This window comes from Dermochelys coriacea, chromosome 5, assembly GCF_009764565.3.
Source record: "Dermochelys coriacea isolate rDerCor1 chromosome 5, rDerCor1.pri.v4, whole genome shotgun sequence".
NCBI classification, from domain to species: domain Eukaryota; kingdom Metazoa; phylum Chordata; order Testudines; family Dermochelyidae; genus Dermochelys; species Dermochelys coriacea.
Window position 1 is genome coordinate 104,763,860 of NC_050072.1, and position 26,817 is coordinate 104,790,676.

At 43.1% G+C, this 26,817-nt stretch overlaps 1 protein-coding gene across 1 annotated transcript in view; it reads right to left on the reverse strand.

Moving 5' to 3' along the window:
- ERMP1 (endoplasmic reticulum metallopeptidase 1) overlaps positions 1 to 26,579 on the reverse strand; it is a 60,045-nt gene extending 33,466 nt beyond the window's left edge. Inside the window, exons 1-6 of the mRNA XM_038401189.2 lie at positions 26,241 to 26,579; positions 23,351 to 23,658; positions 12,602 to 12,729; positions 11,118 to 11,223; positions 4,737 to 4,883; positions 601 to 693 (exon numbers count right to left, since the gene is read on the reverse strand). Coding sequence (XP_038257117.1) covers positions 601 to 693; positions 4,737 to 4,883; positions 11,118 to 11,223; positions 12,602 to 12,729; positions 23,351 to 23,658; positions 26,241 to 26,524 — 1,066 coding nt within the window. The 5' untranslated portion in view covers positions 26,525 to 26,579. The remainder of the gene's footprint in view (positions 1 to 600; positions 694 to 4,736; positions 4,884 to 11,117; positions 11,224 to 12,601; positions 12,730 to 23,350; positions 23,659 to 26,240) is intronic.
- Positions 26,580 to 26,817: the final 238 nt, after the last annotated feature.

Consider the following 26,817-nt stretch of genomic DNA (forward strand, 5'->3'; position numbering starts at 1 on the left):
TTTCAAAAACCTATTAATAATTACTTTTACGGATTCTCTTAAGAGTAAATTTAGTGCTTATAAAAAGGTAAAATATTGACAGATCTGGAAAGTGAATTCTCCTCTTTATCCCTGGAAATAATAAAATATGGGTAGTGGCGGCAGCAGAAGCTTGCCCAGATTGTCCTGCCATTTTCGTTCTGCCCTGGTTCGGGAAGGACCAATCCTAGAGGCAGTCCAATCTCCATGCCACCCATTTAACCCTCAGCCTCCTTGTAGAGAATATTAAACAAGGATTCAAAGTATTGTGGATATTTGCCCATACGAAAATGGCCAGAGACAGATCTTTAAACAGTCCTCAGAGGGCAATGAATTTGGTCAACACTGGCCTGGCCAGATTTCAATCTGAAAGAGGCTCCATAGCTTGTTACAAATCACGAGCCACTGAATTCTGAGAAGTTTTATTTCTTTTGAAATTTACTAAATGTTTAGATTATGCATCACTAATCATTAAGAAATTTCCAATTTATAGGGGCTACGATAAGGATTAGAGGGAAAAGGAAGCAATTTTCATTTAGCCATATTCTTTATCAAATTTTTGATGGAAGTCTGAATACCAACCTGCTCTCTGAATTGAATCCGTTAGTATTCTGTCTGGTGTGTCATATTTTGTATGGTAAATGTAGCCATTTTCAATAAAAGCCAAGTCTATTCCTATGAAGATAGAAAAGGACTATGATTAAAGTTACCTAAAACCAATCAAAAACACTTGAAAGCTTCCAGAACATTTTACAAAGTAAAAAAAGTTGTCACGGAGTCCCCAGGTGACGCTCTGAAACTGCTCCCTCTGAAGCCAGTCAGGACTCTGGGAAGTCTCCTTTCTGTGAGTAGACTGTCTTCCTGACTCACAGCTCACACAACTTCCACCTTCCTGGGTCTGACCTTGGAGCATTCATCATCCTCTGCCCCTCCGTGCGCTTCCCACAGCAAGTCTGCCCAGGTGGGGTCCTGGGGAAGCCAGAGGGTCCTGCATCCCAACTTCGCAGTCAGACGGGACTCTCAGCCAGCCAGTAAAAACAGAAGATTTATTAGACGACAGGAACATGGTCTAAACCAGAGCTTGTAGGTGCAGAGAACAGGACCCCTCACCTCAGCTGGGTCCATTTTGGTGGGCAGTGAGCCAGACAACCCCGTCTGCACTTCACTCCATGTCCCCAGCCAGCTCCAGACAAACTCTCTCCAGCCCCTTCTCCTCTGGGCTTTGTCCCTTTCCCAGACACCACTGGAACTCCAACCTGGGGTATTCCATCTACTACCCAAGATCCATAAACCTGGAAATCCTGGACACCATATCATCTCAGGCATTGGCACCCTGACAGCAGGATTGTCTGGCTATGTAGACTCCCTCTTCAGGCCCTACGCTACCAGCACTCCCACCTATCTTCGAGACACCACTGACTTCCTGAGGAAACCACAATCCATTGGTGATCTTCCTAAAAACACCATCCTAGCCACTATGAATGTAGAAGCCCTCTACAGCAACATTCCACACAAAGATGGACTACAAGCCATCAGGAACAGTATCCCTAATAATGTCACAGCTAACCTGGTGGCTGAACTTTGTGACTTTGTCCTCACCCATAACTATTTCACATTTGGGGACAATGTATACCTTCAAATCAGCGGCACTGCCATGGGTACCCGCATGGCCCCACAGTATGCCAACATTTTTATGGCTGACTTAGAACAACGCTTCCTCAGCTCTCGTCCCCTAATGCCCCTACTCTACTTGCGCTACATTGATGACATCTTCATCATCTGGACCCATGGAAAAGAAGCCCTTGAGGAATTCCACCAGGATTTCAACAATTTCCATCCCACCATCAACCTCAGCCTGGACCAGTCCACACAAGAGATCCACTTCCTGGACACTACGGTGCTAATATGCGATGGTCACATAAACACCACCCTATATCGGAAACCTACTGACCGCTATTCCTACCTACATGCCTCTAGCTTTCATCCACATCACATCACACGATCCATTGTCTACAGCCAAGCTCTACGATATAACTGCATTTGCTCCAACCCCTCAGACAGAGGCAAACACCTACAAGATCTCTATCATGCATTCCTACAACTACAATACCCACCTGCTGAAGTGAAGAAACAGATTGACAGAGCCAGAAGAGTACCCAGAAGTCACCTACTACAGGACAGGCCCAACAAAGAAAATAACAGAACACCACTAGCCATCACCTTCAGCCCCCAACTAAAACCTCTCCAATGCATCATCAAGGATCTACAACCTATTCTGAAGGACGACCCATCACTCTCACAGATCTTGGGAGACAGGCCAGTCCTTGCTTACAGACTGCCCCCCAACCTGAAGCAAATACTCACCAACAACCACACACCACACAACAGAACCACTAACCCAGGAACCCATCCTTGCAACAAAGCCACCTGCCAACTCTGTCTACATATCTATTCTGGGGATACCATCATAGGGCCTAATCACATCAGCCACACTATCAGAGGCTCATTCACCTGCGCATCTACCAATGTGATATATGCCATCATGTGCCAGCAATGCCCCTCTGCCATGTACATTGGTCAAACTGGACCACTCTACGTAAAAGAATAAATGGTCACAAATGAGTCTCTACGTAAAAGAATAAATGGACACAAATCAGACGTCAAGAATTATAACATTCAAAAACCAGTCGGAGAACACTTCAATCTCTCCGGTCACTCGATTACAGACCTAAGAGTGGCTATCCAAGAAAAAAAACTTCAAAAACAGACTCAACGAAAGACTGCTGAATTGGAATTAATTTGCAAACTGGATACAATTAACTTAGGCTTGAATAAAGACTGGGAGTGGATGGGTCATCATACAAAGTAAAACTATTTCCCTATGTTTTTCCTCCCCCCACCCCACCCCCCACCGTTCCTCAGACGTTCTTGTCAACTGCTGGAAATGGCCCACCTTGATTATCACCATAAAAGGTTTTCCTTCTTCCTCGTCCCCCTTCCTGCTGGTAATAGCTCATCTTAAGTAATCATTCTCCTTACAGTGTGTATGATAAAACCCATTGTTTCATGTTCTCTGTGTGTGTATATAAATCTCCCCACTGTATTTTCCACCGAATGCATCCGATGAAGTGAGCTGTAGCTCACGAAATCTTATGCTCAAATAAATTTGTTAGTCTCTAAGGTGCCACAAGTACTCCTTTTCTTTTTGCAAATACAGACTAACACGGCTGCTACTCTGAAACCAGAGTAACCCAACAACCGCTTTTGACTACTATGACTTGAACAGCTTACCACATGTAGTAAGACTGCTTAAGAACCAATTTTGTAACAGAACCTGGACATATTTAATTAAAAGGTATATGAAAATATTTGAACCTTCTGTATTTTACTGCCATGCCTGGTGTTTATACACACAGATTCCCTCTACTGTAGAAAGTCATGCCTATGCCAATATTCCTGATCACCTGATTCTCTAATGAGGCTAGCCTCTAGCCTCCAAGGACAGCATAAGCCCCCTATCACCTTCCATAGTTTATTTGGTGACTAGTTGTCTGCCTGAAGCAGTGGAATATCACTCTTACCAGCCAACAGCCAAATTCCAGATTTTGTGTTTTCTCAGCATCATCACTAAAGGTTCAGTGTGGTTCTATACAGAAAAGCCACTAGAAAATGTAATCCTGAGATTGCATGATTACCACCGCTTAACAATTCTGTGTGGTCAGTTTACAAGTAAAACAAGATTTTTTGTAATCGTCAGTCCTCCAAAGTCTACCTGGGCTCTAAGAATCAAGCCGAGTTCTTTCCTTCCCATGAATCACCACTAGTAGAGATTCTGTAAGCCAAATGGATTCTTTCAGTGTACCCCTGTGAAATTCATAGTGTGTACACTCACAGTAGTACCTACATACTCTTAGTGCGGTCACTGATTTTGTACCAGTGTAGCTGATCAAAACAAACCATTTTGTTGGAGCACGAGAAGGAATAGAATCCATTTCTCAGACACAGCAGTTTTTGCTCTGCATGGTTATCAGAAGAAAGGAAATAAAAACTCATTTGCCACCTAATAGAGCAGATACTTTTCCAAACACAGATTAGCTACATCAGAAGGTACTAGGCTTACAAAATCCATTTTGAGATTAAAAGTGCTTTAGAACAGTTCAGAGCACGCAGTACAATACTTTCCTTAAGTGTCACTCTGTGCAGACCACTTTTCTAGAGAAGATACCTCAGTGTTCATTCAAAGCTAGACATATTAAAATACCTTCAATCCTCCTCCTCCTCCATATATTTTCAAACCTGCTGTACTTTGACAAGTGGTACCTTTTTGGTTTAATTAAGATCAACTGTAGTTCTCTATATTAACCCACAACTTAAAAGTCAAAATTTTCAGTGTGCCATGGCATTTAGCACTAGTGTGCTAGAAGTCAGGGGGCTGACAGAGAATGAAGACACACTGAAACAGAGAACACTCAGGACCTTGAGTATATACACCTAGTCTGTGTGGGACACCAAAAACCATGAGGGTTATTTTCCTAGGGGAGAAACATAATATGTTCCTCCTAAACTTAAGCAGACACCAAGTCGAGTTTCAGTTTGGAGTTCATGGCCTAGAGCCTAAAACTATCACATGAATAAGCATTTACAGGATTGGCCCCTTGTTATAAGTCTAGATAAGGGTTAAATAATGCCCCCCATTGACAAGCTTTCTGATAACATACCTGGAATATTCCCAAAGTCCCTGTAGATACGGAAGTCTGTATCTGCAGGGATAATTCCACTCTGAAACACTTCCTGTGCCACCACAGAGGCGAAGGGATGCTTGGCTGCAAAGACGTATGCTTGTACCAACCAAGGATTTTCAGGCCCTGCCAATGGAGAACAAGGGATTTACAAAAACTGGAGAATCATATACAAGATCAAAACTAAAGGAGTGAAGACTGCTAAGAGGAGCCATCACTGGGCTTAAATATCTGTTCCCTGGGAAACACCTTAATTAAGTGCATCTTGCAGGCAGGTCTACCTGATATGAAGGAGTACATTCTGAATCCACCTACCCCAAAACAAAGCAAATACTCAAAGAACTAGGCACATTCAATTACATCTAACCAGTCTCTGGATTAAGTATCAGTGTTCACGCATAAAAACAGACCTTAATGGAAAACTGTTTCTTCTGTGTTTCCAGTTTCTCCTTTAAATAAGTTTCATGCTGCTCATTAGTTAATATCTCAAATATGTTGCTGTGTGAGAGCACAAGATTGAAATTAAGGACAGTAAACCAGATTGGAAGTGGATGGGAAGAGAGAAGAAACTGAAGTTTTATCAGGATCATATCTATATCATGTTGAGTTTGAGAGCCATGACCTCTATGATTAAAAAACCTTGACTTGTAGGGTTTTTCATGTCATTTTCCTTCATTCCAATCAGCCTACTCCTTAGTGCATTAATTTACAAATAATTCTCTATACATCCAGCATAATGTAATATCAACTAAGAAGAGGTCATGAAAAATATGGGAAATTTCTCTATTTTTTAAAATTTAAATGTATGACTTCATTTCCCTGATCACTTTTGTATTGTTTGGCCACCAGGCCTGAAGGGGATAATTTCTATCATAGGACAGCGGGAAAGCAATGAAGTGGATGCATGTGCATCAGTAGGAGTATTCATGATCAAGCAAGAACCATCAACATATGAATGGTGTTACCGTGGAGGTATAATGGAAGACCAACAGCCGACTTCAACTTTTAACGATTGCCAGCCAAGGAAGGCTGAACATGTGAAAGAAGTGTGACTGAAGTTTGAAACAAAGAACTGAGATGTTAGACTATAATAAGAACGCTGCTGTCCAGTGCAGTAGTGTGTGAAATCCTGGATGTTTGGGCAAGACATGCACTCTATGCTGTAGCACACACATGTAGGTAAGATTTGCTTTACCATTCTAATCCAAGGACCTAAATATTATATTTCTGTTGACAAATAAGGGATATCTTGTTTTGAAACAGCTGTCCTGTATTGCTGCAAACATTTGGTAGTTGCAGACCTCCCAAGAGGGCAAGTCTCCAGTAGGGGTTTGAGCTCTTTTGGACTGCTGAAGGAGCCATGGTGAGAAAAAGAGGTGTTGAAGCCAGGGACCCAGTCTTGGAGTAGCTGAGTGGCAGGGCTGTCCCCTCTAAAAAGGGGAGGCCTAGGGAAAAGACAACTACGCTCCCAGAGACACCATATAAAGGTTGCTTGGAAGCATAGAGTGCTTGTGGATCCATGACACATGGTCTTCTATTTTATTGTAAATCCTCTTCTGATCTAATAATTTCCTAAGGGAAATTTATATGCTTTTATGACCTCCTTATTTTTAAACTAAAATGTTTCCCATGACAGGCAACCAGCCTTAATCATAACTGTATCAGTGATTAGATACAATGGTTATAGGTTCAACATAAAACAGTAAGGTAGATCTTGTTTAGATTACTGCATGTCTCCAGTTCACAATGCTCAAATCCCATTTTCCCATGCAACGAACACTAATCTCAGTATTTAAAAACAAGTTAAAGCCCGTTCATCGTGAGAGATTAAAGTCAATCTCAAATAAACTGTTTGAAAACTGTGGAGGTTTTAACATAAGATTGCTACTGTCATTCAGTAAATCTTTTAAAACATTACCATACAAAAGATTCAAGTAGTACACAAGTCTTTACCTGTGACAATATTATGAACAAGGATTTTTAAAATTGCACTCATTGCATGTTTAATTTATTTTTCACTATTTAAACCATTTTATACTTTTTATACTTTGTTCAGTTTGGACACTGAAAATAAATTTGCATGGTGTACTATGTTTTAACAAAGCACCTAGCCCATTTTAGCCCAGCACTGAGCACAGCCTAGGAAGGAAGTCAGCCAAGGTGGCTTTAAACCTAGGGTTACCAATCCTCCAGGAGTCCCCAGGAATTTAAGATTAATCTTTAATTAAAGATATCATGTGATGAAACCTCTAAGTCCAACCAATACTGGCTCCCCTATTTAAACCATATTTACACCCCAGTTCTGCACCATGCAGATCCCAACATGGATTTGAGTACCCTCAGGGACTGGCTCCATAGGCCAGGAGCCAATATCATGGCTCTACGTAACATTAGGTTTCCCCAGGCAAGGGGGATTCTTCAATGGCAGGTTTACGGATTCTTCACTCCATCAGAAAGCACATAGCAGATAGAGGTACTGGGGAATTTAGCACTGTGGTCCCTACCACAACTTAAAAAATATCTCACTTGATTACAATCAGTTTCACTTTCTGACTCTTGTGCAAAAGCACAGTGATGCAGTGTTTGACTTACACATTCTTCTGGAGATGTTTTAATCCAAGATGAAAGGATGGTTTGATTAAGGTTTTACAAAAGCCTCCTCCTGCCCCAAAACCAAAATCCTTCCAAATCTGGGCCTAAAATTGCACAGTCTCTTCATATAGTTTTTAAATCTAAGTAACTCTTTAGGAAATATTGTTGATCAATAACCATTTATGTGGCAGTAGCACATAGAAGCCCCAATTAATTTGGGCCCCACGGTGCTAGTCATTGTACAAAAATGACAGTTCCCACCCCAATCCACCTACAAGATTAAAAAAAAAAAAAAAAGATATCACAGGCAGAGGAGACAAATAAGCGGGCTAGGATGGGGAAGACAGGATAACAGATAAACATAACACGAGCACAATTAGCCATTTAGTAGCAATGACTACAGCTCACGGCTTTCCTAGCCATTATCACGCTGTAATTTATTGTATGCCTTACATAAGAGGCAAGTTTTGAGGACGATAAGGTGGCAAGCAGCTTTATAGATTTTGACTCTGTGCTTTTTCCCCCCCACTCATATGATGAAGCATGAAAGAAAACCTGAAAGTGCTCAGAGAGTCAGGAAATCGAGGCTGGCATCATGGGCAGAGTGGTGCCAAGAGATGACCTTGTGATAAACTAAGTAAAGTAGTTTGGGGGAAAGTTGTGGAGAATTTTGAAGTAAGGACAATATGTTTTTGCTTGATGCACTGGAAGAGGAGATGCCAATCAAGGGACTTCAGATGGGGCTGACAGAGCAGTGAGCCAGGAAGGGTATCTTAGCAGCCACATTCTGAATAGATTTAGTCAACGAAGCTGCAGGCTTCAATGCCAGAGAGGTGGTATTAACAGTATTCATGGCAGATGATGATCACGGCATGGACTAGAGTTTTAGCAGTGTGAGCAAAGAGGAAATGTAGGATCTTGGAGATGCTGTATAGGAAGAAGCAGCAAGATTTAGACATGGGTGGCTCAAAGGAGAGGACTCAGTCAAAGAAGATGCCAAGATTACAGGCTTCAGAGACAGAGAAAAGATGATTGTGTAGTTCCCTGTGATAAAGAAATAGGGGAGAGAGAAGGGCTTAGGAGAAGTTCAAGAGTTTACTGAAACAGACTTGCTTTTTCTGTTCTTCCCCTCAGCTGTTTAAAGCAGTTACAAGTTTGATTAATTTTTTTTTTAATTTTAAATCTACATACCACTGACTTTGTGCTACAAACTGTTAGCACCATAGCAACATGTACTGGAAACAGTCAATACCATCGTAAATAGTCACCACTTATTGAAATCCCATGTCACTGTTAATTGAAGAGCCCTGTCAGATCATTCAATCCATCTCTTTCATGTCCAATCAGTTCTGTTCCCTACAGAACAGTCTCAAGAGCCATATCTTGCTTGCATTGAAGTCAGTTAGAGTGTTACTATTACGTTCTACCGGAGGACCGAGAACTAATTTCACATTTGAATATTTACAGTGACAGGAGCATTTCACTCTCCTTAGAAGTAACATAACAGGGTGAACTAGTGGCAAAATAGCACAAGGTTTTTTGAAATGTCTTTCTTGCTTCATTTATAAACTCCTTCCAGAAATGCCTCTCTCTCTCTGTCTCTCCAGGCTAGACTAATAACTTTATACTGAAATCATAGCATTGGTTGTGACAATGGGCCCTCTTGGCTACTCCCAGCACACAGAGCACTTCTGCAGTGATTCACCTGGCTTTTTGCTTGTTGATTTTGTATATACTTTCCCCTTTAGTAGAGAAGTTTGTTGATGCCAGCACTTCAGAAGATTAAATTAGTTTAAACAACAGCAACACTTTTTAAATGCTGTGTTGAACTCCACTATTATCAAAGGATTAGATTAAGTTAAGCGTTTTTTTCAAGAACCACATCTTTAAATGCATTTATTATCAATTTAATACCTAGAAAGGGAGTAAGAGACATAAATTGTTTGAAAATTATAACAAAGTAAATCACTTCCCCCTAAAGGGAGTATTTCTTACTTCATCCCAAGGGTAGTAATATTTAAACCTTCATTTAGTACTTTAGATCTTTAAAGAAATGTATAAACCAAATCCCCAAAACTCTTGAGGAGTTATTAGCAGTACCAGTCTCCCACTTCACTGATTGGGAAATAGATTAAGTAATATGGTGATGATGACATAGTGAGTCACTGGTAAAGCTGCGAACAGTTCTCAGACATTCCTGACTTCCTGTCTCAGATTCATTACTCTACCCCAGTGGTCCTCAACCAGAGGTACCTATACCCCTTGGAGGTATGCAGAGGTCTTCCAGAGGGTCCATCAACTCATCCAGATATTTGCGTAGTTTTACAACAGGCTACATGAAAAGCACTAGCGAAGTCAGTACAAACTAAAATTTCATACAGACAGACAATGGACTAGTTTTATACTTCTCTATTATACTACACAGAAATGTAACTACAATATTTATATTCCAATTGATTTTATATTTATATGGTAAAAAATGAGAAAGTAAGCAATTTTTCAGTAATAGTGTTCTGTAACACTTTTGTATTTTTGCCTGATTTTGTAAGCAAGTAATTATTAAGTGAGGAAACTTTGGGGTACACAAGACAAAGCAGACTCCTGAAAGGGGTACAGTGGTCTGGAGAGGTTGAGAACTTCTGCTCCAACCAACACTTAATTCAACAGCTCCTTTAATGTAATAACTGGATATACGGGAGTCATTCATAAATGTGCATAGTCATTAAAATGAAAACACAGTAACATGCATTAATGCACTCAAGCACAGCAAGGCCTCTATTGTTCCTTAGGCAGATATCAAGCAATTTTTAGGAAAAATAAATGTCTCATATTTTAGAACTTTGTTTTTACTGTCTCCTTTCCAATGCTTTGGAACCCCTCCTCTCCGGTACCTAAGGATATGTTTGGGAGACTCCTCAGCTCCCACATTATTCCTCCATCAATGTGTCGAATTCATTGATTTGAAAAACTCTCTACTGAAGTTTTCTATAGAAGCAATAAATAAACTGGAGCAGCAGAGGGAAATCTGCAGCCCAACCAGGACACAAGAGAAGTTTATCACCAGCCCATTTATATTTCTGCAGAGTTGTGGTCAGCAGAAAGCTCTGGAAAGAACCAGCAGAAAGCTCTGATTCCAACAGAAAAAACAAAACGCACTCATTTAAGGTGTTAGGAAGTACAGCAGAAGGATTATCCACCATTCCACTGATCTGTTTTGTACCAACTACCTCAACACAAAATGGAACTACAACTGCTGCAGTTAAAGCTCCAGCTGTGCTGCAGAGGATTTTCTGCCTAAACAGTGAATTTCACAGTATAAAAGAGGAATTGTTTTTTAAAAGGAGTTAGATGGAATTTTAAAGGATCCCCAAAGTGTATTTTATGGTTTAAAATTAAGGTTGACAGACGAGAGCCAGGAAACCAAGATTAAGGCCAAATATTCCATTTTAAATTCATTATGGAAAAGTAGTACCAAAAAATTGGCACTAAGAAGAAATGTTGCCTCACTGTCTTCACAATGACTTTGTCTCTGCTTATGCCAAAGCCTTAGGGTAATTAAACCTGTTCAATAGTTAGTTATCTGCAAGGTAAGGATAGGATGGGGAGTCCTGCATGGTGTGAAATTTATTCTAATCGACCTCATGGGCTATTTCAATGTTCTTTAAGAAGTTTGTTTCTAATAAGAAAACTTTAGTTTGTTTTTTTTTGTTCTAAATAAAACACAACCAACTCATGTGTACAAGCGGGAAATGTAATGCATGATCATACCTGTCTGAAATACAAGTTCTTTCCCTCCTACACCTGCTGCCTCCAGGTTAATAAATGCTCTAATCGACTTGGCCCAGCGGTGTTGTGTAATGAAGCCATGACTAGCCTTGACAGGAAGCAAAGAGGATATAGGTCAAATATCTTTAAGAAAAAGACTAGAGATTATTTGCCATCAGAGGCACCTAGAATTCAGATTTTGACAGGGGAACGATCACAGGTGCACTGCAGGTGAAGCCAGAAGTTTACTTGAGGGCACAGTGAAGAGGAGCCATCAACATAACAAAAATTCACTCATCTGCATCCATGACACCACCACCACGTGTCTACTCTTTCTTCATGCCCTCAAAAACCCTTATGTTCATACTCATTGTTTGGTGTCCAATCCAAATATTTAATATGTATATTATTACATACTAGAGAGTCCACTGAGCTAGGCTCTATACAAACACAGACACACAGTGTTTGTCTCAAAAAGCTTACATGCCTACAAACGATCGTTTAGCGTAGTTAGGGTGTTTACAATCTAATTGTTTTTGTAGTAATAAAATAAAAACAAAACATATTTAGGTAATTACTACTGATGATCAGGAATGCAACAGGTTCCCTACTTTGGCTTACTGTTCTCCCTGAATTATAAATGAAGAACCACATTACAATACAGACATCCATAACCGTACACTAATATGGTTAAACTTGTAGTGTAAATGTAAACTGAGTACTAAAACCACTTTACACTTCCAGAATGATGTAAAAAAGTGACCTTAATCTAAGTGAGAATCATGCCTGTAGAGTAGATGAGCCTTTAGAGTTACAAGGTCTGTTAACTTTCACTGACAGAAAGTTATACAGCATTAAAATACTTTTTCAGGAGAGGGTAAAGGAGGAAACAAATGTCTATAACATCAGATTGTGATTTGCCAACCGTGACAAAAAACTTTAAAGCAAACAAAATAATCAATTTGCACTTCTGTAACACCTGTCATAGGAAATCAAAACATTTACAAATATTAAATCTGGGAGTTAAGTATTTCACCCATCTGAAAACAAGTATAAATGATGCACAGAGAATTGACTTTTTTTTTTTTAAACTCAAAATCACACAGGTGAGAGGTAGAGCTGGGAGTAGAACCCAAGAGTCAAGATTCTCAGTCCTCTGAGCTGAGCAACACATGATGCTGCATCTTACTTGCAACACTTAGGAACCTGCTCCTTAAAGGAACGTTGTGAACATTCATAATTCAGGTTAAATTAACTCTATAAGTAGCATTAATTATAATTATCCTCAATTAATTATAATTAATTATAAGTAGCAATAATTTATAATTATCCTCAGATAATTGAAAAAAGCCGATTACATCTGTAACTGACATTTAGACTTGCAAAATACAAGTCATACCTATAATTACTATTCCTTTGTCAATCATCTTTAATTCAGGGTTCTGATTATGCATGTTTTATAAATCTGGCATACTAATGAATCATACCTGCAAGATATTTTCTTCTGCACCGTTGAAAAGGAATATGACAGCATGTTGCAAGGGAATCAGATGACTTGAGAGAGTGTTCAGTATTTCAAGCATCACTGAGCAACTAACAGCATCATCACTGGCACCTTAATAAGTGGAACAGAGCAGCTAATGTGAGATTTTTAACATGGTTAAGACCTATGCCCTCAATTTAACCCTTTACTCCTCAAACATATTTAAAGAGTACATCATCCACCTCATTTTTGAAAACCTAATATTGTTACAAGGGACAAGTTATAACACTATAAAGTTTTTAAAATTGCAATATTCCTCAGTAATTTTATTCTGACTATACACAATGTGCAAACAAATGAAGTTTCAGTATTTGCCCCTGCATAATCCGTTTCCTGTATTTGTACAAGTCTCTTACAGCAATGGGTAAGAAAAACACATTTAAAAGCAAAAACTGCCAACTAGATTCAGGGAGAGATGTAGTATTTAAGATAAATAAAAATAGTTAAAAGTAAACTGAACAGATTTAAAGTCAAGTGTGTTCCTTTAATATTTATGTTGTGATATTTTCATATAAATTATATTAATTGTGCCTGCAGTGCTATTAGATAAATTGATGCAAAAAATAGTGCTAGAGGAAACAGTGTAAAATGGTTTTAAAATACTGGACCAAAAACATTCATTCTTCTCTTAAAATAAAAAAGTAGTTTTCAAATATTATTTTAAAAAACACTTGTGTAATAATCCAGCTTCTGGTGAGAATTAGCTTTTGGCATGTCATCACGCTGCACAAGTAACCTTTAAGTCTATGGGTTGTTTATTCTGTTATTACATGAACAAACATGGACACAGAGCAGTGGTTCCCAAAGTCGGGCTCATGAAATGTATCAGGGGGTTCTCAGAAAAAAAATCTGTAATGGCAGACAGAGCCATCCCTAGGGGACCCCAGGTGCAGGGCCGGCCAGCCCAAGCCCTGTGGAGCCAGCAGCCGGGACCCCGGGCGCACAGGGCGGCAACTAGGACAGGGGAAGTTGGGTGGCATGAGGAGCAGAGTGGGAGGGGGGCTGTCCAGGCTAATTTGTCCCTGGCCCCAAACCCCCGGATGGTGGAGAAAAAGTATTTGCGCGACAAATCAGCCAGAACCAAGGTCATTGTACCCAATGTGGCGGGTAACGACTCTCAGTTTGTCCATACTCAGTCATTCTCTGTAGTGTGGCCATTTTGCTCCAATGAGACGTGAGTGAATATTCTCATTTTCTAGTTTGTTCATTTGTTAGTGTTCTCAGTGAGATTATTTTTATCTGAACACCCAACATGGACAAGTGGCTGAAACGAAAAGTGTAAAGACATGCGAAAACCGAACGTTCGACATCAGCTAGTGTTTCATCAAGTCCACAGTGTGGAAAATGTCAATGATCATGATGGTCCTGGAAAGTTGCTTTTGAAGAAAAGAAAATATGACAACGGTTATATAAATATGGCTTTACATGTACTGTTGATCAAAGGTGTCCAAACCACAGTGCGTATTTGTGGTGATGTTCTATGCAAACAGCAGCCTCAAACCTTCTCTACTTTGGCGCCACTTAGAACCTAGGCACCCCGCACAACTCAGCAAGCCTGTTGTTTTTTCAAGCAAAAATTAACCAAATGGAAAAGTGACATGTTTGTATCCAAAGCAAGTCTGTTAATGAAAATGCACTTGAAGCGTCATTCAAATGAGCTACCGAGTAGCAAAAGCATCAGAAGCCCAAACCATAGCAGAGAGCTTGACTGGTCCATATATAAGACAGTTCATTGCATGCTCAGAGAAAAGGCTGAAAAAAGGATTGACATAGTACCTTTGTCCAATAATACATTGTTACAAAAATTAATGATATATCAAGTAACGTAGAGACCACAATTGTACACAGAGTGACAAATAGTCCATATTATGTTATACAGTTAGATGAAAAAACTGATGTTGCTAATCCATTTTGCTAGTGTTTGTACATTATGTGAATGAAGGTATGGTTGAAGATGACTTGTTGTTTTGCCGACCATGGAAAGAACGTACAACTGGAGAAGATATCTTCAATCTGACTAATGCGTATTTTCAAGAAAAGGAAATAGATTAGTCTCATTGCCTAGGCATTTGCACTGATAGGGTCACATCAATGAGGGATTTGTAGTTCGAACAAAAAAGGCTACATCAAACATCTCTTGGACTCATTGCAAGACAGAGACAGAGACAAGAGACAAGGCCTCGCAGCAAAACGCATGCCTGAGGGACTGAAGGAAGTGCTGGACAATACAATGTAGAATTTAATAAAATCATGGCCAACAAATTGCAGAATATTTCATGTGCTTTGTGAAGAACTGGGTAGTGTACACAATTGCCCGTTGTCCCATACCAAAGTTAGATGGCAATATCCTTGTGTGCTTGTTTGTGCTTAGAACAGAAATCCGTCTTTTTTTTTTTTTTCCCCACCCCCAACAGCCAACTTTTCCATCTCACCAGCTGTATGGAAAATCATGTCTGGCTCCAGAGCCTGGCTTACTTAGCAGACATTTTCTCGAGGATTAATGACCTAAATTTCTCTCTTCAAGGCCTCAATATAACATGTTTTCAAACGTGCAAGACCGAGCTGAATCCATGATAAAGAAGTTGCAGTTCTGGGAAAGGTGTTTGGAAAACAATTAAACTGAGCGTATCAGTACTCTTCATGACTTCCTGGCAGAAGATAAACTTTAGTTGGATCACTGTTCTAAAACCAATATAACTGCACACCTAAAAGGACTCTGCAAACGTTCAGGGAATACTTTCCAGCTATGCCAGGTGACAATGACTGGATTCGGAGCCCCTCTGATGATACCACTTTCTCAACACAAATATTGAGCCCTGAGGAAAAAGAGAAATTAATTGAGCTCTCCTATGATTACAAACTAAAAAAAGAGTTTCAGAAGCCTGTCATTGATCAACTTTTGGTTGAGTTTAAGAAACAAGTACCCCCTGCTGGCAGAAAAAGCTACTATAGTTTTGTTACAGTTTTCAACAACATACTTATGCGAGAAAGCATTTTCCTCGTACATACATCTGAAAACCAAATACAGCAGACTCAGTGCCAAACCAGACCTGAGACTTTATCTTTCTCCAGTGGTTCCAGACATCCAAGAGCTATTCAGATCAAAGCAAGCACATCCATCACACTGAGGAGATTTAAACTTTAAACTCCTTATAAGAAATGGAAAGGGAGGTGGATATTTTTTGCTGTTTCTAAAATAATATAGATTGCTAGTGTTATTTTTAAAATTATTATGAAGAACAAGTTTTAAGTTTTGTTATAGTTGTGTGTGTTTTGCCTGGGCTGCTCAAGACCCGAATGTTTGTGGGAGGAACTCTTATTTGAGCTGGCTTCTTAAGTACCTTCATGCCTATTCACGTCTGGTACTTCTTGATGAAACACGTGGGAGCCTTTTCCTATAACAGGCTTTATTGAAGTAATATGAGCTACTGTGATGTTGAGTGTAATTTAATATCTCATTGAAAGGAGACAGGGCCAGAAGAGTTAATTAACCCACAGACTGACCTGACCCATGGCCGAACTTTAGAGACTGGTTAGGAAGATATGTAAATGAATAGAGCTTTGAAATGCAGCCTGCATTGTTAGAGATAGAAAGGTAGATTTGTCTGCTCAGGTCTTGTGCTGTCAGCAAACAAGTCTTGTCTATTGCTATAGCTTTGATTCAAAGATCAAACAAGGAATATTACCATTTAAGAAGACACTTGAGTGAAATAATATTGTCAATATGTCTCTTTGAAGGTTCTGGTAACCTGTAGCTGAACTGTTTAATGGATAAATTACCCTGTACTAATTGCCATGATGTTTAGGAGAAGGAAGTTAAGCCTATTGTTTTCTCAGGCCAAAAGGCTGCTGGAAAATATATAAAGACCTTCTTCATCTCAGCTCTGCTTTGGGTTTCAAGAGGGGGAAACCTTAAGCCATAAGGATTGAGATCCCCAGTCACTGACAGGAGTCACCCTGAATATGGACATTGGACTATAACCTATGGACTATTTCTAAAAGGACTTTTGGTAACTACAAGCTCATCTCTGCTATATACCTGAACCTCAGGAATTGAATTCAAGTCTGTATGTATATTGATCTTTTAACCAAAACTCTTTTCTTTTTTAATAAATTTTAGCTTAGTTAATAAGAATTGGCTATAAGTGTGTATTTTGGGTAAGACCTAAGTTATAACTGGACCTGGGTGTGTGGCTGATCCTTTGGGATTAGAAGAATCTTTTCTTTATATGATAAGATTTTCAGTAATCATCATCATATCTGACATGTGTGTCCTGATGGAGGCCTGAGGCTGGGCATTTTAAGGGAACAGTGTTGTTTGGACTTCTGAGTAATCAGTGAGCTGATACAGGAGCTGTTTGTGCTGGCTTGGTAAATCTAAGTATTGGAATATCCACCAGCTTTGGGGTTTGTCTGCCCCGTTTGTTTGCAGTTCACCCTAATTGAGTGAGCTCAGCTGGCTCCCACGGGCAGCATTGTTACAGCTACAAAAGTGAAATCTTGGAAGAGTATTGCCATTTTCATAACATAATAAAATAAATAATGTAATAATAAATAGGGTGTAATAAGCATGTCATAAAATACCAAATACTGCTTCAATAATTTATGCTCAGGTAAAGGAGAAAAATCTCTGGAAATATTCATTTTTAGGAGGGGGGGTTCACAAGATTTGGTATTTCGTGAAAGAGTCCACGGTTTATTAAAGTTTGGGACCACTGACATTGAGTGTGCTGTGTGTGAAAACTAATAAAAAAACCTCTTCACAGAAATAAATCAAAGAGAATTCTGTAACATTTATGCAGCAACATTTAAATAATTACATACAAAAAAAACATACACTAAAACATTATTAGGATTGCAAGTCAAGCACTCAAAAAAGTTATGAAATACCATAAATAAGGTTTCCTGTGAATATGCATTCATGGTCCTTAATTACATGCTACCTTTTCCATAGGGCCCCTGCCTCATTCAGTGTATAGGATGGACTATTTCCCCTTAATAAGGGCCCAGTCAATATTTTATTGTCTCCTCATGGTTCAATATATGGCCACATCCACAGGAAGGAACTCCAGGAAGATGGGAGATTAGCATTTTCAAAGACCCACTGTCTTTCCTAATGGACCATCATGCTGATTGCATACCGCTGGTGGGCATTCCCCAAGTATACACAGTTGCAATTGTTACATAGTCAATATTCCTAACTTCAGATACAGAAATGATACATGCATACAAATTCGATAATTAAATTCAGTAAATTATAATCTTTCAAATACCTCACATGACTCATCTTGCATAAAACATCTTAGTTATGCCATATTCATATAATATTTCTATGAAGAATATGGGGGGGCGTAACATCACACTGGCATTTCCTAACTTTGAGTGTTAACTTTGCAATCTTAATCATGTTCTTTTAACAGTTTTTGTGTGTGCAATTTCCTAGATTTTTAGAAAAGCAAACCGAAAAAAGCAGAAATTCTGTCATTAGCATCATACTGACACCCACATGGTTCCTCAGAACTGGAACTTCTAAATCTACTGCACAGACCTCTTCCCCTTGAGCTAATGGAGTGACTGATAGCAGTGGTAGGTCATCGTCGTCTATGTGGACTAACAGTAGAGGCAGGTGAGACGCACACTGCCACTGTTTTTCACAAGTATTTGTTGTCGGCAAAGAAATAGCAAAGCTCTGGGATCTCAAGCTCCATTTCAGATTCTGGAGGGTGTGTGCTTGAATGAACACAGACTCTTCTACCTATTCCATCCAAACTTGATCCTTCTGCTCCATTCCCTCCAACTTGTCCGTCATACCTCTTCCTCCTCCCCTCCCCCGAAGCCTTGTCCCAGTCCCATTCTCCTTCACTACCCAGTCACAGTCTCTTTGCCCAGCCAGTCCTAGTCTTTGTCCCCACTTCCGCATCTTGGCAGAGAAGGGAGACATCAGAGAACACTTGCTCCTAATCCTAGTTTCACTGCCTGGGCTTCTCATCCAATCTAATTCTCCCTCTCACAGACACACACACTCCTTGCTCCAATGTCCCCCCACCCCAGCTCCTAGTTCGACCTCTGTGATCCACCACTCTAGCTATCTGGCTCCCAGTCCCCCCTTACCTCCACATTTCCCTCCTCAGTTCTCCCCACCTCCACTTTCCCAGGCTCCTTGTCCTCATCTACTCCTTGCCCTCCCCCGAGCTCCAGATTTCAGGTCAGCTTCCTACTCTATGCTGCCCTGAGGGTCAGCAGGAGATGTCACTGAGAGACAGGCTCCCTGCTCTCAGTTCCAGTCCGAGCCCTAACCATGCCCAGAGCAGCCTGCCAATTAAAAAGAAAGCCCAGCGTCCAGTGCCTAGTCACCTAGGCTGGAAGGAACATGCTCAGTCACTCTGTGAGATAAGCACATGCAGTCTGGCCCACAGAGGAGCTATGATAGAAATGGAACTATGCAGTCTCCCCCCTCCACCAAGGCCACTCCTCAGTAGCTGATTTAAGCACAGAACTGCGAGACATTCCCAAGGATAACCGAAGGTGTGTGAGGCACCTCGCTACCACTGCTCTTAGTGTGAGGAAGCCTTATCTGTGCAGCCATGTCTCAGCTTCCTAACTCCACTGGCCACACAAATACTCCCTGCTCAGCCTACACCAACTTTACTGTCCCTCTACAGGTCAGTGATAGGCACACTCCAATCCCTGAGCCCATAAGAAAGTCTGCAGAAAAGAACCATTACTTTTTCATAGATCTTATGTCCATCAGGACAGGGCTCCTTTTCTGGCAACTTTATTCACCTACTGACAGTCTATACTATTATGTTCACCACTTTTACAAGACTATGAGAAATTTTGTACAAAGTATGCCTTGCGAGGTATCATTTGAAAAGTCAGAATCTGCTGAATGTCATTATCTTGGTGAAATATGTGTAGCAACACTATGTGTGACGTTAAAAGATTCTACTGTATGATTGTTACTGAAATACATAGTGACTCTGGGTACAGCCCACAAACCAGTTTTTTGAGAGAGACGCACACTGGCATTGAAAAACTATCATGTGCTTAAGTGGCCATTCTGCAGCAGAGGGACGGTGTGAATAAGAAATGTATATTGCAGCATAAGAATGGTTCAAACCTCACATCCACAAAAGATTGCTTGTCGCCTGCACCCCAGCAGGGGTAGTCCTCATAGAGGGGAGGGAGGCATAAGAGTGTGAGACAGTAGTCTCCAACTCACTTCTTCTCCAATCTCTCTGCTCATGATATTAATGAATACCTGAAGGACACGGAACGAAGGGGGAGGAGTCTCAGTCTCAACGGAAACCCAGCCTGTGAAATTTACTGCACCATATGATGAGACAAAACCATTTGCTTTAAAGTTCACTTAGCTTGCATTTTACTTTTTTTTTTAAACCAATCCTGAAATGTATGCATCATCACCAGTACTCACTTAAAATCTGTCTAAACTTATCTTATTGTTTTATCCTAACCAACATGTTTGGATTAGTATGGAAAACTCCATCGGGGATAACAAGGTTCATGCATTATCATTTTCCTTTCATGAAGTGACAGACTTCCTATGAGCTTGTACTGTTCAGAAGGGTACTGAGCCATACAAGACATTTCTGGGGAGACAAGGCTGGGACTAGGAATCTGCAGGAGTTGCCCTGTATGTAATTCATGAGTGATAGGTCAGAGTGCTCAAGAATTTAGTTAGGAGTGAATTTGCATGCTGAAGGCTGTGTGAGCAGGCCAGGAGTGGATGTTCTGATAGCAATGCAGTGTAAATAGCACCCCAGTCTAGAGAATTAAGGGGACACAGCCGTTCAGCGGTCCAGATTGTAGCCTGGGTAATGTCATATCCACCTTAGGTCTGGAAAAAATAATCTCACTTCCCAGAAGTCCCTGACAAGCAAGAGCACCATCCAGATGCCCAAAAGCATCAGGTTTTCTGCCTACCAGATAGGCAGAGTGAAACCAGGAACAGCAGCACTGAGCTGCCAATCTAAGAGGAAGCTCAGTGAGAATGTAGCAAAGAGGCAAGGAGAAAAAGCCAAGCAGAGCAAATGGAACTCAGTTGCCAGCAAGTGGGAAGGGTGACTGGCCTAGCAGGAAATAGCCAGATGAGTAATGACTTGAGAGAAGAGGGCCAGGAAGAAGTACACTGCAAAGCATCATCATCAGTAATCCCTTGATTCGAGGATGATTTCTACCACAGATTTACATACAAGTCCTGAGAGGACTCAGGAATACGATCCTGGAACCACAGAACTGCCCGATCCTGGAACCACAGAACTGCCCGCAGTAGGCACAGACGTTTCCTGGCAGGTCAGCTGCCTGTTGGAAAAAAGTTCTCTCTTTTTTCAGCTTCAATGGCAAGGCACTTCTCCTCAAAGCAAGCTACTGTCTGATGGAGGATGTGGCGCCACTGAGGTCACTTGGTGGCTTGCTCCTCCCACCTTATGATGTCCACTTCAGTTTTCTTGATACACACTTTCAATGTGTCTTTGTAGCATTTCCTCTGACCACCATGGTCATGCTAAGCAGGCTTAAGTCCAACCCTCAGTTTGTAAGCATCATCTCTCAGTCCTCCGATTAGAGATCTGTGGTAACTAATGAGAGAAGAGACTGGGTGGCAGTTTTTCCACAGATAGGACTCCTGATTCAACTGTAGTATCTCTTTATCTGAAGGTATGCAACAGTTTAATTTTCCAGTCAACTCAGAGTAGGCTGTGTAGAAACTGTTAAAGAAACTTGCAAATTTAGCACCAGCAGAAGCTGCAAGATGCTCTGATTTGATTTTAAGAGAATGAATAGAGCTTGTATGTTATAGTCTGTAGTCAGGTCTCTCAAAGTAAAAGAAAAACTATTTTTGCCTGAAACGAGCAACAATTCATTTTGCCTGCTCAGCAGAGCCACAGTAGACTTGGTAGTAAAATAGTAACTAGAGTTTGATTACATGTTGCTGCAAACAAAATTTGATTTGATTTTAGGAGGGAAACAGCCTCCACTTAGAAATGTTATAGCCCTTGCAATTGAAGCTTAGCTGCCACCAGGACCAAATCATAGAATCATAGAATCATAGAATATCAGGGTTGGAAGGGACCCCAGAAGGTCATCTAGTCCAACCCCCTGCTCAAAGCAGGACCAAGTCCCAGTTAAATCATCCTAGCCAGGGCTTTGTCAAGCCTGACCTTAAAAACCTCTAAGGAAGGAGATTCCACCACCTCCCTAGGTAACGCATTCCAGTGTTTCACCACCCTCTTAGTGAAAAAGTTTTTCCTAATATCCAATCTAAACCTCCCCCATTGCAACTTGAGACCATTACTCCTCGTTCTGTCATCTGCTACCATTGAGAACAGTCTAGAGCCATCCTCTTTGAAACCCCCTTTCAGGTAGTTGAAAGCAGCTATCAAATCCCCCTCATTCTTCTCTTCTGCAGACTAAACAATCCCACTCCCTCAGCCTCTCCTCATAAATCATGTGCTCTAGACCCCTAATCATTTTTGTTGCCCTTCGCTGTACTCTTTCCAATTTATCCACATCCTTCTTGTAGTGTGGGGCCCAAAACTGGACACAGTACTCCAGATGAGGCCTCACCAGTGTCGAATAGAGGGGAACGATCACGTCCCTCGATCTGCTCGCTATGCCCCTACTTATACATCCCAAAGTGCCATTGGCCTTCTTGGCAACAAGGGCACACTGCTGACTCATATCCAGCTTCTCGTCCACTGTCACCCCTAGGTCCTTTTCCGCAGAACTGCTGCCGAGCCATTCGGTCCCTAGTCTGTAGCGGTGCATTGGATTCTTCCATCCTAAGTGCAGGACCCTGCACTTATCCTTATTGAACCTCATTAGATTTCTTTTGGCCCAATCTTCCAATTTGTCTAGGTCCTTCTGTATCCTATCCCTCCCCTCCAGCGTATCTACCACTCCTCCCAGTTTAGTATCATCCGCAAATTTGCTGAGAGTGCAATCCACACCATCCTCCAGATCATTTATGAAGATATTGAACAAAACGGGCCCCAGGACCCCAGGATATAAAATCATTCATATTATTTAACACATTTGTATAAAGTACATATGCAGATTTTATTAATTAAAAATATAAAAATATTTAGTACATCAAACCACCCTGTTGGATTTGGATAACAAGAGTCAATTTGAATCAGCCAAAAGTAACATTGAAGGATCTGGGCCAAGTAAGTAAAATGCACAATACAGAGGAGAATGCAGAGGAATACGAGAAATTCAGATGTAAATACGCTTACCAAAATTCACAGGCAGGAAAATACTCATGGTCTCATGTCAGAGACCAAGGTTGAAATCCTGGCCCCACTAACTGCAATGGAGTCACAATTTCACCCTAAATATTTTGTGCAATTTGTTGCAAGTATGAGATACTCTTTGATATGGCTAGTCCTCTTATAAGTGGATGTAAGTGATATTGTGGTGTAGAAAAAAAACATTAGAACAAATTCCCTGCATGAAAAAACAGTTCTGTTGCTCATGTAACATGCATCACTTTGTCCACAAGCAACTCCTATTACTATACTGCTGTAAAAAGCATCATAAAAAACACCAAAAGCTGTAACAAAACAGAAGCTGCTTACTCTTCATTACGAAAAACTTTTAGAAGCCAAAAAGGTATAAGTTGTCATATTAAGACAACAAAAGTTCAACAAAAAAGGTAAATACATGCACCTACCTGGGGTATTTGGTACAGAGTCAAAGTGACAATTGGATAGCACGGCATGCTTAGCTCCACTTCTGGGCTCCAGCTTAACCACAACATTAGTTATGTTCGCATAGTAACTAGTAAAGCCACCTAAGAAGTCAATGCTGAAGGAGCCTGTTGGCCTCTGTATATCTACAGAAATCTTGTGTGCATCACTGCTTTCAATTTCAATTGCCTTAATTTGTTTTAAGAGGTAGTTAACTGTGAGAATTTCATTTTCTGGACTTCCGACTGTCCTGGGACCAACTGCCGTTATGTTTTCAAGATATTCCCTACAAGAAATAAATTGAAAAATTAACAATGCAGATCTCTTGTAACAAATGCATTCAATATGCAACTTGGCCACAATTTGCACATTTTCAGATACCCTTCCACTCCATAAGCTAAACCGAAGAGGCTTAAATCACCTAGCACATACGGCAACTGAACACTGCTAAAATTCCTAATGCTATTAAGGTCAAAGATCTAAGTACACAGTCTTGTGCTCAGGGCCACATTGCCTACCAGAACCAGGGAGAAGTGTGACAGCACTGAACACCCCCTTTTTGTGTGACAATACGCCAATTCACTGATTTTATCTTTCAAAATAAGAATGTCAGCAGTGAAAATCTGCACAGAAAAAGCATGAAGGGAGAGCAGACTGTCAAGTAAGTTCGTTGCTTTTTGATGCCTATATATCACACATCCCGACCCCATCCTCCAAAGGTCTGAACAAACACATTCTTAGTAAGATTTACAACGAGCCAAATAATAGATTTATTTTACATTTATTTCAATTTGTCATCCACCTTTCCCAAACACATTAGAACAATTAAAATTTAAGATATACAACACTAAAAGAAATACAGTTAACATTAACACAATATTTATTCACCACAAAAATAAAACCCACGAGAATGTCAAAAGGAAACCATAGCTCTTAAATACTTAGCCCATTTTCTCCCCAGGGTATGTCTACACTGCAAGTGAAGGTGTTAGTACAGGCAGCCATACCCATGCTAACTTTAATTTAGCTAACATGGGTAGCAATAGTGTAGATATTGGGGCCAAGGCTAATAGCCAGAGTATGGCCATATCTACACCACTTATGTCAGCAAAATTTATGTTGCTTAGCGATGGGAAAGCACCATTTTTCTTCTGCACAGTAAAGTTTCAAAGCTGTATTAAGGCCACGTTCAGTTGTAAACTTTTATAAGAACCCTGATGTTTTGTACAGAGTTAGGAACAGCCTCCATTCCCAAGGTGTTGTAATTCTGAGGTTCTACTGCAAGTCCAATTAGCTACACTCTGAACACTCAGTGAAAGCATTTGGAGTGCACAGGAGTCAGTGAGTCAGATTCTTTACTTTATGGTGGGGATGGGGATGATGTGCCAGATTAAGAGTCAAACTAGGTGATCTCTGTGCGTCTCTACACTGCAATTAAACAGCTGGCCCACTTGGCCAGTACCTGACCCAGTACTGAGATGGGGAGGTCTGGGGACAGGATGGGGGGGGTGGTGTTATTTTGGAAGGATGTGGGGGGGCAGGATGAGGGGGATGGGGGGGGGGTTGGGCCGCTGGGAGGGCCACAGGGGCTGCCCTTACCTGGTCCGGGGAATGTCGAGGCGCTGAGGGGAAGGGGGCGGGGTGGGGGGAGGGGGCGGGAGACCGGGGGTGGGGGGAGGAGGGGGTCGGGGAATGTCGAGGCGCTGAGGGGAAGGGGGCGGGGAATGTCGAGGCGCTGAGGGGAAGGGGGCGGGAGACCGGGGCCGGGGAACGTCGAGGCGCTATGGGGAAGGGGGCGGGGAACGTCGAGGCGCTGAGGGGAAGGGGGCGGGGTGGGGGGAGGGGGCGGGAGACCGGGGGTGGGGGGAGGAGGGGGTCGGGGAATGTCGAGGCGCTATGGGGAAGGGGGCGGGAGACCGGGGCCGGGGAACGTCGAGGCGCTGAGGGGAAGGGGCCGGGGAACGTCGAGGCGCTGAGGGGAAGGGGGCGGGGGTGGGGTGGGGGGGAAGGAGGCGGGAGACCGGGGGCGGGGAATGTCGAGGCGCTGAGGGGAAGGGGGCGGGGTGGGGGGAGGAGAGGGTCGAGGCGCTGAGGGGAAGGGGGTGGGGTGGGGGGAGGAGAGGGTCGAGGCGCTGAGGGGAAGAGGGCCGGGGAACGCCGAGGCGCTGAGGGGGCTGGGGCGGGGAACGCCGAGGCGCTGAGGGGGAGGGGTGAGCAGGCGGGAGACCGGGGGGGGGGGAGGAGAGGGTCGAGGCACTGAGGGGAAGAGGGCCGGGGAACGTCGAGGCGCTGAGGGGAAGGGGGCGGGGGGGGCGGGGAATGTCGAGGCGCTATGGGGAAGGGGGCGGGAGACCGGGGCCGGGGAACGTCGAGGCGCTGAGGGGAAGGGGGCGGGAGACCGGGGGGGGGGGGGAGAGGGTCGAGGCGCTGAGGGGGCGGGGGCGGGGACTGTCGAGGCGCTGAGGGGGGCGGGGGGGGGGAGGAGAGGGTCGAGGCGCTGAGGGAAGAGGGCCGGGGAACGTCGAGGCGCTGAGGGGCGGGGCGGGGAATGTCGAGGCGCTGAGGGGCGGGTGAGCAGGCGGGAGCCGGGGTGGGGGGAGAGAGGGTCGAGGGGGCGGCTGAGGGGAAATTAGGGCCTGCGAGGGAATGGCGAGGGGCGATGAGGGGTGTGGCGGCGGGGGTCGGGAAGGTCGAGAGGGCGCTGAGGGGGAGGGGTGAGGCAGGCAGGCGGCGAGACGGGGTGGGGGGAGGAGAGGGGCAGTAGGCGCTGAGGGGGGAGCGGGGAATGTCGAGGCGGCTGAGGGGGAGGGTGAGGAAGGCGGGAGACCGGGGGTGGGAGGGAGGTCCGCAGGCGCTGCCCAAGGTACCTGGCCCCGGGGAGCGCGGAAGTCCCGCGGCCCCGGCCGGCGCCAGGCAGCTGCCGCAGGGAGAGCGGCCCAGGGCCCGCAGCGGCCAGCAGGTAGAAGCAGCCACCAGAGCGCCCCCCGGGCCTCAGGAAGCAGCCGCCACCGGGAGCCGCCGGCGGGGCAGTCCCGCTTCTTCCCACCTGGCTCCTCCTCCCCGCGCCCGGGCAACAGCGGGAGCTGCGGGGCCCGGGGCTCCCGCTCTCCCCCAGCAGCGCGGAGCCGCCTCACAGCCACCGCCGCGCCCCGCTCCATAGAGAGACCGAACCGGCACCGCCCGCCGGCCTGCGCGGCAGCTGTTCTGCAAGGACGCTACGGGGTCGGGAAAGGCTCAAACCAGCTCGGCTAGGGCCGCCCCACCTGGATTTCGCGAGGGGGGAGGGAGGTGCCGGCTTCCGCGGAGTCACATGGGCAGTCGGCTTCCCCTGGAAGCGGGTGAGGGCTCAGCTGCCCCGCCCCCCCGCGGCAGACCGCGCGCTCCTGAGCCCTGCCTGTGAGGGCTCCCTGCTGACAGGAGCGCTCGGAAAGCAGAGGCTGCCTGTCCGCCC